Below are 13,249 nucleotides of genomic sequence, written 5' to 3' on the forward strand. Positions count from 1 at the left end.
TGTGTCTTACCTCACTTCCAAAGACATACATAGTCTTTAGAAGACAACTATTTATAGGACTCTATTTCATCATGCGTCTCGCTAGCCAATCAAAGCACACCCTTTCAACATATTGTCACGTGTCACGTGAAGCTTGACCAATGTTAGCTTGGTGGACACACGGAAGGACGAGAACGAAAACATAGTCTCCTGGCGGAGACAAAAATATCTAAATAGTGAATCAAGCAACTTAAAAACTGTCCGGGGTGCTCCCAAAAGCCTGAGTAGACGATAAAATGACCCAATTTGTGTTTTAAAGTGAAATATCCCTTTACGTGTTTTTTTGTGGTGACTTTTTTTTATTATGAAACATGAAATAAAACAGTAATCGGATGGTCAAGGAATCTCCAGGATCGGACAAAATTGGTCGGCCTCTAGTCTAGTCTTGTGTACGTCTCTACAAACACCTGTGTCGTTACACACGTCTAACAACTAGAAGAGCAGCGTACGTACCACTGTCTGGAATCCAGGTTCTTCAGTTCTCTCAGTAGTTTGGAGTTTTTCTTCAGCAGATGAAAGCTTTTCCTGTGAAACAGCGAGATGGGGTTTAGACATGTAATCCCAACTGCAGAGAACAACACGTCTAACGCATTTCAAATAACAGAATACAGGGTAAAAAAAACACAAGATGGTACCAATGCAAGGGTGGCGAGGGAAGTGTCAACGAGTGAGACTGTGTGGAGGGAAAAATCTACTAGAAATGCCTTTCGGCGTGACCTTGACAGGTTCTGACCCTATCCCACAACTAATTCAAAAAAAGTTTGATGGAACTCAGATTAAAAACTGCAGCAGCTATCACCATAACAGACAAGCAAACACGGACAGACAGATAGATGTGGTTGTAATAAGCAAACCTTGTTTTCAATTTAAAGCTTTGTTTTTCTTTCTTTAACCATGTAAGAAAAAAATGTCTTCTAAATCCTAACAGTTTTCAGAAAAACGTTTTCATGTCAAGGACCCCCCATGATTGATATGCATTTGGCAGCTGACCCCCACCATCTCAAAATATCAAAATATTTTGTTCCAGGGACCCCCAGAAGTAAATATTTACGTTAAAAATGTTCGCTCTAAAATATATTTATTGTTTACGAGATTGCCAAGTGTTAATTCATTAATTATTAAGACCTGGAACGCATCTGTGTCACTTTTTGATTTGAGCTAAAAAAGCATTGTTTTACACTTTGGCTATTCAAAAATAGCGGATCTACAAGCTCATAGCGCGGCACCGAGTGCCGTGCTACGAGCTTGTAGATCTGCTATTTTTGAAAAATCTTGAAAATGTGTGCAAATTGAATATATATATTATTTTAAAGCGAATATTTGTAACTTTAATCTTTGCTTCTGGGGGGTCCCTCCAACAAAACATTTTGAGATGGGGGTCGGCGGCCAAATACATATCATTTAGGGGGGTCCTTGACATAAAAAGGTTTGAGCACCACTGATATAGAAACATACGTTTTTTCAGAATACTGTTGGGATTTAGAAGACATTCATAGAATCGGAACCTCAGGCCTTAATGGGTTAACATAGGTACTGCTTTTCATATTACTTGAATTTCCAGCGTTTACAATGATGCGACGTCAGACTCGTCACTGCCTTTAATTCACCTTTGTGACTCCACTCGTGGAGTGGAGTCACAGGTGCAAAGCGGCGCGTTGCTGCTTGGCCCCCATTAAGAGGTGTGAGCTTTTTAATTTAACGTGGAGGCGGCGGCGCGAGCCAGGTGACGCGACCGACGTGTACCTGGGTGGAAAAAAACCTCACCCAGCTGGGCTCCTTCGCCCCGCCGAGAAGAGATTAACTGACTCCAGACCGCAGCGTGCTTCTAACAGACTTCCCCTTTCTCCCCCTCCGCGGGGGGGCTCCGGTAACGAGGCAGCAGCTGGGTCACTTTGAGGATAAGGGGGGAAGTGATAGATATACCGACGTATAATATCAACAGACTGCAGAGAGTTGAGAGAGTTCGACAGTCCTTGGTGGTTACGTTTAATCCATTACGACCTGGAACGCATCTTTGTCACTTTAGATTTATTTGGCTATTCAAAAATAGCAGATCTACAAGCTCATAGCGCGGCACCGAGTGCCGCGCTATGAGCTTGTAGATCTACTATTTTGGAAAAATCGTGAAAAAAATATTTTTTATATTTTTTTCAAAAAACGTAGGATTTAGAAAACATTTTTTGAATCGGACTCAGGCCTTAATGGGTTAAAGCGTGCGCGTCGATCGGGTCGTTATGGTAACAGTTAGGACTTTTCACAACTCTGGCTCCCAGTCTACTGTAACTGTAAGTGGACGGTACGTCAGTACCCGACCCGGATCTCAATCATACCGTACCCAGGGTTTAAAGCAAAACATTTAAATAAATAACCCAGTGAAAGTGAAAATATGTGTTAGGCCATGTCCCAATAATCTGCCAGTTGCAGTGATGGAGGAAGTACTCACATGTTTTACTTAAGTAAAAGTATAAATACTGCAATGTAGAAATACTCCGTTACAAGTAAAATTCTCCAGTATTCAACATGTACTTGAGTAGAAGTCCCATTTTACAAGTTCAAAATATATACACATCTTTTGAAAATAGTAGATCTACAAGCTCACAATACGTCGCATCGCGACGCATTGTGAGCTTTTTTCAAATATTTACACCACTGGCCAGAATTTGTTTTTAAACCCTGCTTTTATTTGGAACCCCCTCAAGTAACCCAGGTCCCTGGAGCTCACTTTTAGAACCACTACAATAATATGTATGCAATACTAATATTTATGATTGAATTTGCGTTCAACCAAAATTATATTGAAGGCCAAAATTATCTAAATATATTTTTCTATATATAAATTAAGACTCTTTGACTGCCAGAAATAAAACGTTGTTTAGTAAGCCACTGCCAGCGACCTTTGAAAAATCATAGATTTATCTCCAGTAAGATCGATCCCCCGATCACGTTAAAAGATGTATCCAAGTTTCGTAGAATCGGGGAGGAAAAAGCGTGCCGTCGCTATCATCCATTCCATTGTTATTGGCAGTTGAATGTAGGCTGTTTTTGCCAAAAATTTACAGAAAGCAGAGAAAAAGGCTTGTTTTTTTCCAAATCCATTAACATGGAAGTGAATGTGGCTGTTTTTTTTTGCGTTCACGTCATTTGCTGCTTCTTTGCTTCACTGGGAGTCAAATGGTGACTCATAGGTTAGCGAACAGCGCCATCTACACTGAAAACACAACATCTCGTCATTCTCGTCATTGGCAGTCTGAGTTAAAGGGAACCGTTTGGGAATCGGACCGCTAAAGTCCCGAAGGATCCCAAACCTACGCGTACCCCCGTTCCATTACAGTCATTTTGCAGACGCTTTTATCCAAAGCGACTTACAATTGTGCATTCAACATAGGCAAGGAAACTACTAATCACCAGAAGTCTTAAGTGCATTCTCTTCTAAAACAAGCAACTAAGAGCAGTGGCGTGCACAGACATTTTGAGGGGCAGGCGCTCAAGTAAATTATACTTTTTTTTGTTTACTTGGTCTGCTCTTTTTTCCCTCTACACCTATACCTCTTTGCCAAAAATAGCCGATCTACAAGCTCACAACGCCTCGCAGCGCGAGGCGTTGTGGGCTTGTAGATCTGCTATTGTTGGCTAAAGTTCTCTTCAGAAAAGGGATGCTAGGTTTCGAGTGGTTATGGTAAAAAGACAAATCATATCACATAAAGATTTGGCGGACCCCCTGTAGTAACTCTGAGGACCCCCTGTTGAAGACCCCTGCTGTAAACTGAAAATAAAAAAAACTTTTTTTTTTTTCAAAAGGGCACTTCTGGTCAAGAGGGCAAAGGGCAGGTGCTCTAGCACCACCTAGAGTCTATCTGTGCACGTCCCTGACTAAGAGTATACCTAGCTCTAAGGTAAAAGTGCAACATGTTCCGGAACTGTGGCGTTTTACCTGCGGTCCCAGGAGTTCATGCCCAGGTCGTTGAGCAGCAGCCTGCAGAAGTAGAACGGCGCCTTGGGCTCGTGGCGGGGCGGCTCCCGGTGGGCGGCGGCCCGCACGCTCACGTCCGCCTCCCACCGCCTCACCTGCTCCGCCTCCTGCCGCGTCTGCCGGCCGATGGCGTCCAGGATGGCCGCCTCCTGCTCGGGGCTCATGCCGCAGGGCAGCGGCGCCGGCTGGTTGAGCCCGGGGCAGCGGGGCCGGGGCAGACACTCGGGGCTGCTCTGACCCAGCTCCTCCAGCAGCTGGTCCAGCACGTCCGCCTCCTCCTCGTCCTCCTCCTCCTCGTCCTCCTCCTCGTCCTCGTCGCAGCAGCAGCCCGACTCCGCCAGGGAGGCGCGGGGGTCCGAGGAGGAGGAGAGGGAGGAGGAGGGGCCCTTGTTGTTGGTCGGGGAGCTGGGCTGCTGCTGCTGTTTTTGGCTGTTGTTGTTGTGGACGGCGGACCGGGAGTCACCTTCGGATAGGCATGGTCACAGTTATTACATAATCTTCTGATCGCAATTATTTGAGATAATCGCAATCATTTTTGCATAATCGTCTAATGTAAAAAATGTTTCAAACATTTCATAATATTAAAAAAGCAGAAATAGCAGATCTACAAGCTTACAACACGTCACTTCGTGCTTACAAACATTTTCACACATTTTAAAATAGCAGAAATAGCAGAAATAGCAGATCTACAAGCTTACAACGCGTCACTTTCTGACACGTTGTAAGCTTGTAGATCAGCTATTTCTGCTATTTTTACATGCATAAAGTTTAAATACATAATTAAATATGTTAATAATTTCTTTGTGTATTGAAGTTATTCGTCATATCTGCCGTGTGCAATTTTTGATTACGAAGCCTAAAAGGCAAACAGAATTTTGTATTTTATTGTATATATATATGTTCAATGGCCAAACACACAATTAACACATTGAGTGCCAAAAACGGTCCGGACCGTTATTCATAATCCAAACGAGGTGTGCCAAAAACGGTTATGGCCTTTTTTGGACAAAAATATGAAAACAAATGTTTTTTTTTTTCTTTTTCCTCCACAGCACCAGGATATATCATTTTACGAAGATTTAGACTCCAATCCACTTCCTGGTTAACTTATGACTTCAAAAGCCTGTATCTCGGCTCCTGTGTACTTTTTGTTTTTACAATGTATTTTCGACTATTTTCAACTGGCTGCAACTATGGAACGGATTACCGAATCTTTTTCCCCCGATTGTACGAGACCTCTATGTGTGTAATGAGGGTATCACCGTGAGGACGGTGATCACTGAAAATGTTTTGTGACTACTTGAAAAAGGTTCAAAAATGGTTAAAATTCCAGGCACTCAACGTACATTTTTTGAAAACACCCCTGGCACTCAATGTGTTAAATCGTTAATCGCAATTATTTGAGTGACAATTAATCGTCAACATTCAAAATTAGTAATGGTGACATCGCCCTTACCTTCGGAGACCGGCCCCGCCGCGGCGTCGTCCTCCTGCGTGGTGCGGTACAGGACGGCGCCGTCCCACGAGTACTTGCCCGAGATGTCGCGGACGATGAGGCGCACCTGGGACGAGGGCTTGGGCGGCTGGTGGCCGGCGCCGGCGGCGGCCGGCGGGGTCGGGGGGGTCTCGGCGGGGATCTGCAGGTAGGAGACCAGCGTGCTGTCGTTGAACACGAACAGCTGCAGGTTGGGGCTCTTGAAGACCTCGGAGGAGAGCTCAGAGGACTCCACGTGAGGGTTGTCGTGGTTCTCGCTCACCAGGCTGTGCAGGAGGGCGGGGCCGCCGCTCAGCGGGTGGTGGCCCAGGTGGTTCACCAGGTGGGTCATGACCATGCGCGCCGTCAGCGGGATCAGCTCCATGCTGCGCCGTTTCTTCTCTGGAAGAGCGTTGTGGGGGGGGGGAGGGGGGGAGGGGCGAGGTTAGTATCCGTTTGTAGTAGAGCAGGGGTCTTCGACAACGTTTTCAGGCCAAGGACCCCCTAAGCTGAGTGAGAGATGAAGTAGGGACCCCCTACTCTATATGGTATAAAATTGTGTTTCAGATGAAACTTTTTTCGTTTACTTGGTCTGCTCTTTTTTCGCTCTACACCAAGCCTCTTAACCCTCCAAGACCCGACATCGACTAAAATAAAATAAAATAAAATAATATGGCTTATTGATGTTATTATTCATAATGTACTGTTTTGAGGCCAAATATTATTCATAATGTATACTGTTCTGAGGCCAAATAATAAACCATAACCATATAAATGAACCCTTAAGTTGTTTTAGTGAAGTATATAGACATTTGCCATGTTATTCTGACAGTGAGTAAAAATGGCCTATAGGAAATTTTGCTACCCGTTAGACCCAATGATGTATTACAACATTTCAATAAAGCCTTACGAAAACTTTTTTTTTCTAAAAACATTATATTTTCCTCTCCAAAGTACTCCTACAACACCATCTGAAAGGTTGAAACATTTCTTTTGCAAGTAAAAATATATCCGGGTCTTGCGGGGTTAAAGTTTTCCTCAGAAAAAGGGATTCTAGGGTTCAAGTGGTTAAGATAAAAAAAAGAAAAGAAAAATCATTTCACACAAAGATTTGGCGGACCCCCTGTAGTAACTCTGAGGACCCCCTAGGGGTCCCGGACCCCCTGTTGAAGACCCTTGTAGTAGAGTTGTTCCGATCTATCGGAAAAGCTGCCGATACTGCCTAAAATGCTGCCATCGGTGTGGGCGAGTCTGCCAGCCTATGCCATTCCCATACCACATAATCATCATTTACAGTGATCAATTATTTTGTATTTTTGAGTTGATGTTGCAGGACTGTTTTATACTCTTACTGTACTATTTACATTATTATTTTACTAACTTGTAGCTGCACTTTAATAATAATTAATGGATTTTTTAACAATTCCTAGATCAGTGGTTCTCAAACTTTTTAAATTCCAAGGATCCCCAGAACTAAGGGTCCATTTGGTTCCATTTGTACACTCTCAGAGTTACAGACCTGTAAGGATCCATTTGGAACCCCCTCAAGGAACCCTGAGAGTCCCTATACGTCACTTTGAGAACCACCGTCCTCTTTTTAAATTACACACTGCTATCGGCTCGGTACTCGGTTTTGACCGATACGCTAAGTTATGGGTATCGGAATCCGGAAGGAAAAACATGTAACGGTACATGTCTAAGTTTGTAGAAAAATCATTGAGGGACTAACATATTTCGAAGGCTAAATAGTGGTTTATACTTGGTTACGTGGTGGTGTCGAGTACTAAAAATAGCCCATTTACAAACTCACAACGAATCTCAGATGCCTGGCGTGCACACCACCAAGTACAAATCAGGCATTAGCGTTGATCTGGCGTACGAGAGTATAAACGCTGCTTTCACACTAGCAGTGAGGAAAGCTACAAAAACGACCAAGCGTGGTGGTCCGTTCGTTACGCTGTCGCTGAATCGCCGTTTGAGTGTTGCTCACTAGGGGGCCAGTTGCACCACCTCACACTAAGTTCAAACTTAGTGTGTTAATTTAGCCGGGAAAGTATCTGTGTCATTTTTAGATTTCTTTGGCTATTCAAAAATAGCAGATATACAAGCTCATAGCGCGGCACCAAGTGCCATACACACACACAATATATGTGTGTGTGTATATGTATGTATGTGTATATATATATATATATATATATATATATATATGCACGCACACACACACACACACACACACACACACACACACACACACACACACACACACACACACACACACACACACACACACACACACACACACACACACACACACACACAAAACAGATTCCAGGGGAAATGCAACCTGTAAGTACTCTGTCCATTTAGAGAACCTCTCCATTAAATGTCAATATCCAATATCTTATTAAAAGAAGGAAAAGGAAATCAACCATCACTGGGAGAGTGGAATGTTCACATTAGTGCTTGGCCCCAGAGAGACCACCCATTATGGGGTTTTGATATAAATGTGAGGCCTTTTTGTGTTCTTTTTGGTGACCTTGTGGTTCCATTAGGTAATGCATTTCCCTTTCCCCGCGTTTCATGTCCTCAACTTTTGAAGTAATTTCACCCTCCCCTCAAAAGTGCACGTGTGTGTGTGTGTGTGTGTGTGTGTGTGTGTGTGTGTGTGTCCACTGAAACAATGTGAGGATATTTCAGCGTGCGCTTCTGCCTGGAAAGAAAAGAAGAAAAAAAAAACCACTGATGTGCTGCTATACGACACACAGCTGCACAGAGCCTCCGTAGAAACAAACAAAACACTATCAAAAGAGCAAAGCAAAGAGAAACCGGCCCGGCTATATGCACCCCCCCCCACCCCTCCCTCCCTGCATCATATTGATCAAGTCACATCAAAGAACCAGTGCATCTCTAACCCACTGAGGCCTGAGGTTTCCGATTCTGCAAAATGTCTTCTAAATCCTAACAGTTTTCTGAAAAACGTATGTTTCTTATATCGGTGGTTTTCAAACTTTTTCATGTCAAGGACCCCCAAAATGATATGCATTTGGCCGCGGACCCCCATCTCAAAATATTTTGTTCCAGGGTCCCCCCCAGAAGCAAAGATTTGAGTTAATGTCCGCTTTAAAAGAATATATATATATATTCAAAGATTTGCACACATTTTCACGATTTTTCTAAAATAGCAGATCTACAAGCTCGTAGCGCGGCACTCGGTGCCGCGCTACGAGCTTGTAGATCTGCTATTTTAGAATATCCCAAAGTGTAAAATAATGCTTTTTGTTTTTGCTCAAATCAAAAAGTGACACAGATGCCGTCCCAGGTCTTAATGGGCTAATGCAGCTCGGCCTGCTTTTCCAAAGAGCTTTCTCCCACTTTGATGGAGGATGATGGTATTGATAGTGTCACAATGCAAAAAGCACGTCATCTTGTTTTTTTTTTTTTTTTTTTCCTGCAGCACCGCTATGGAATAAAGCAACCGCATGCCTTTCACTCGGAGTGTAAAAAACCTGTGCATTTACATAAACGCGTACTCGCTGAGTAGCGGCCTATTCAGCGGCCCTGTAAAGGATGTTGGTTCTCTCATTAGCACTCGGCTAGTCTCGGCGCTCCCGCCATTGTAAGGAGAGTCAATGGCCTTTTCAAAGTTGTCTCTCATGATTAGATGCCGCCTACTTAGCCCATTAAGACCTGGAACGCATCTGTGTCACTTTTTGATTTGAGATAAAAAAGCATTATTTTATACTTTGGCTATTCAAAAATAGCAGATATACAAGCTCATAGCGCGGCACCGAGTGCCGCGCTACGAGCTTGTAGATCTGCTATTTTTGAAAATCGTGAAAATGTGTGCAAATCTTTCAATATATATATTGTTTTAAAGCGAACATTTCTAACTCAAATCTTTACTTCTGGGGGCTCCCTGGAACAACATATTTTGAGATGGGGCTCTCCGGCCAAATACAATAAAATATAATTTTGGGGGTCCTTGACATGAAAAAGTTTGAGAACCACTGATATAGAAACATACGTTTTTTTCAGAATACTGTTGGGATTTAGAAGACATTTGTAGAATGGGCTTCAGGTCTTAATGGGTTAGAGAGGTGTGCTGGCCAAGCCGTTGGAAAAAAAAGAAGAGTAAAAAAACATGAAATGAAAATACTCCTATTAGTGATTATGAATGAGGTTTGGCTTTGTATGAAAAGGGCATACTGAGATAGCATGTCAATGCAACGGGGGGGCTTTCGAGAGATGTCGTCGGGGTCTGCCTCAGTCATGCTAAAGATAACCAACACGTGCGCAGCTTTACTCCGAATGCGTCATGCTGCGTTCACACTTAGCGGCTACAAAGCGACAGGCTACTACAAGTAATTTACAATGGAAGCCAGCGACGTGGAAGACACAAACTGAAGCCCGACACTTGTACAAAAAGCTGCAAAGAAAAACGGTTGAGCTGGCTTCAGCATTTTTCAGCGCCCGATGACGAGATGAAGCTTCAATTAAACATACGTTTTTGTTTCACCCTTTTTCCCCTCACCTTCTCTCACCACACGATTCCTGCTTGTAATGTGGAAAATCAAATTCCTGCGCTCAGCCAGTTCCTTGTTCTTTTGAACCCTTTTCAATGTTTCTGGGGGCAGTTGCACCACCTCACACTAAGTTCAAACTTAGCCTAGTTATAGCTTAAACACATTCAATCCGGTAAAGTATCTGTCATTTGCCAGCCTGTTACAGTATGCATGTATAGGCCTATACATGCATATGTAGGCCAAATAGGCCAAATAGCAATGCCTGTTACTAACAGGCATTGCTATTTGGTAATAAACCAAGCAGACAGCTCTGCACCAGACACTCGCTGCTGTTTTACATGCACGTACATGTATCCACACATAAAGTACATGTTTTACGAGCACGCGTACATACATGTACACACGTATGCACACATACAGTACATGTTTTACATGCACAAAGTGTTGTATTGGTGATTTTGTTAGTGGTGGGACGCTATTTTAAAGAACGTCACACGCACGTCGCTACACCACACCCCTACACTACAGGTCACACAATGGACAATTGATATGCATGCAAAACGGCATATACTGTAGGTTTAAAGTGCTCATATGGCCCTATTATAGTCGCTTCTTTTGGGCTTGTTTTAATATATGTTTCTCGCGCCAAAAAATAATAATCTGGCAACACTGTATATAACATCCCAAAACAAACTTCTAAGGCTACTTCCAAAATGTTAATCAAGTCCGTGATCATAACACCAGAGGCAGCTCCACAAATCATGTTCAACACAGATTTGGCTCAACAAAGGGAATGAACTCGTTCTCATGCTATTCATCAAAAATGTGGAATGCCCTACCAAAAGGAGTAAAGGAATGTAAAACCCTACTCACTTTCAAAACTGCCCTAAAGATACACCTTCAGGAGGCTGCAATTCAAAAATGGCCCCCGTCCAAGTCCTAACCTACCCCATGTCCTAACCTAACCTACCCCCCTACCCCCCCCCCTCTCTCTTTCTTCTTTTGTACATATTTTTCACTCTTCATACCAGTAACCTGTAAACTGATTGTATGACATTCTGTATAGTAGTGTGTATATCTGTCTGTCTCTTATATGTCATCATGATTTGTGTGCATGGGGATCTCATCTTAAACAAGCTTAGTGCTTAATGAGTCTTCCAGTTTAGTAGACCTTGTATTGTGAATTTGTACTTCCATGTACTGTTATGTACTGTCGTGTACTGTTCTCATGTCTTACTAAATAAAGTACATCAATCAATCAATCACACAGTCCTTCTTCTTACCCTCTGCCACCGTCAGCAGGTTGCCGAAGTCGGCGGCGGCGGCGGCGTGGGACGGCGCGGGCTCCGAGCTCTTCACCTGGCCCAGCATGAGGAAGGGCTCGTAGTCCGTGGACAGGTCGGCCAGGCTGAGGAGGTAGTGGCTCTGCTGCGTGTGCAGGTTCGAGCCCGACACGCAGCAATGCAGAACCTGGCGGGTAAAAACAGAGGAAAAAAAAGAGAAATATGGGATCAAGTCCGTCACATTCATAGATTTATACTTAGTTGTGTGTATAGGCTTGGGATCCTTTAGGACAGTGGTTCTCAACCAGTGGTCCGGGGACCACCAGTGGTCCTTGGGCGGGTACCAGGGGGTCCCCAGCAAAAGCAGTTTATATAGCATCACAATCATTTTAACCACTTCATCCTTTTATACTTTAGCTATTCAAAAATAGCAGATATACAAGCTCATAGCGCGGCACCGAGTGCCGCGCTATGAGCTTGTAGATCTGCTATTTTTCAAAAACTCTTGAACATTAGTGAACATTTTTTAACACACATCTTTGCTTCTGGGGGTCCCTGGCACAACATATTTTCAGATGGGGGTCCGCAGCCAAATATTCATCAATTTGGGGGTCCTTGACGTGATAAAGTTTGAGACCCACTGCTGTAGGACACCGGTCTTCAACGTTTTTCAGGCACAAGGAGGACCCCTTAGCTGAGAGAGAGATGAAGCAGGGACCCCCCCCCACCACTACATTGTATACAACTGTGTTGCAGAATATAGATTTTCATACGTTTTTCATAGATGGCTTCATAGACCCCCAAAATTATATGCATTTGGCCGCGGACCCCCATCTCAAAATATTTTGTTCCAGGGACCCCCAGAAGCAAAAGTTTGAGACAAATGTTCGCTTTAAAAATATATCCTCAAATGTTCACGATTTTTCAAAAATAGCTGATCTATAAAGCCTGTAGCGCGGCACTCGGTTGGGGACCCCCTGGTATCCCCGCCCCAAAGGACCCCTGTGGGGGTCCCCGGACCACACTTTGAAAACCAATGATCTAGCTTAGCCAGCAGCCATCTGATTCTCTGCTATGTGGTTCATGTTGTTCACCCCCCCAGGGGGGGGATGGTTGTTGATAGGTGGTGATGGCATCGTGCGGTGACACGGCCCCTATCCGTGATGACAGTGATCTGGCAGAGAGTCGTGCAAACAGTGTCTTCTCTCAGGCATGATGGCCCTGTTGCAGCCAGCCAAGAGTACACACAATATAGCAGGGGTTCTTCAACGTTTTCAGGCCAAGGACCCCCTAGCTGAGAGAGCACCGAGTGCCGCGCTATGAGCTTTGTAGATCTGCTATTTTTGAAAAATCTTGAAAACGTGTGCATATCTTTGAATATATATATTTTTAAAGCAAACATTTTTAACTCAAATCTTTGCTTCTGGGCGGTCCCTGGCACAAAACATTTTCATATGGTGGTCCGCGGACAAATTCAAATTGGAAAGTTAACAGATCTATAAGCTTGAAACGTGTTTTGTGCCGCATTTCGAGCTTGTGGATCTGATACTTTTGTGTGACACTGTAGTACGAGCAAGTAGGGCATCGATTTACGAAAAAAACGACAGCAACGACATATGCCACCATCACAAGCCGATGGATGAACGGATGGATGGATGGATGGATGGACAGACAGACGGACGGACGGACGGACGGAGATAGAGAGAGAGAGAGGAGGGTCTTTATTGCTACTAATCCGTTTCTCCTGTGATATGCAAGTGTATTGATCTACATAACAGATGGCGCAGCATCGGTTGGCAGGCCTCGATAAGACTCACTGGGGCAGTTGATTACAGCCATTGGACAGGTTTTCTCTGTTTGATTTAATTAAGACTTTATCCTCCCCGCGCCCGGCTCCCACCGCAAACATGTGCGGGCACGCGCGCAAACACACACACACACACCTGTGTGTACAGAATGG

The 13,249-nt window shown here is 43.9% G+C and overlaps 1 protein-coding gene across 4 annotated transcripts in view; it reads right to left on the reverse strand.

Moving 5' to 3' along the window:
- Positions 1-13,249, reverse strand: part of ralgapa2 (Ral GTPase activating protein catalytic subunit alpha 2) — a 252,180-nt gene that overhangs the window by 94,905 nt on the left and 144,026 nt on the right. For all 4 annotated transcript variants that reach the window (XR_014599889.1, XM_084045660.1, XM_084045658.1 and 1 more), the window contains 4 exons: positions 11,290-11,476; positions 5,466-5,885; positions 3,971-4,472; positions 493-564 (listed from right to left, as the gene is read on the reverse strand). Coding sequence is in view for 3 of the 4 variants with exons in the window: in XM_084045660.1 (XP_083901786.1) it covers positions 493-564; positions 3,971-4,472; positions 5,466-5,885; positions 11,290-11,476 (1,181 nt within the window). In the remaining variant the exon portion in view is untranslated. The remainder of the gene's footprint in view (positions 1-492; positions 565-3,970; positions 4,473-5,465; positions 5,886-11,289; positions 11,477-13,249) is intronic.

This window comes from Gymnoscopelus microlampas, assembly GCF_963454915.1.
Source record: "Gymnoscopelus microlampas genome assembly, chromosome: 20".
Classification (NCBI taxonomy): Eukaryota; Metazoa; Chordata; class Actinopteri; order Myctophiformes; family Myctophidae; genus Gymnoscopelus; species Gymnoscopelus microlampas.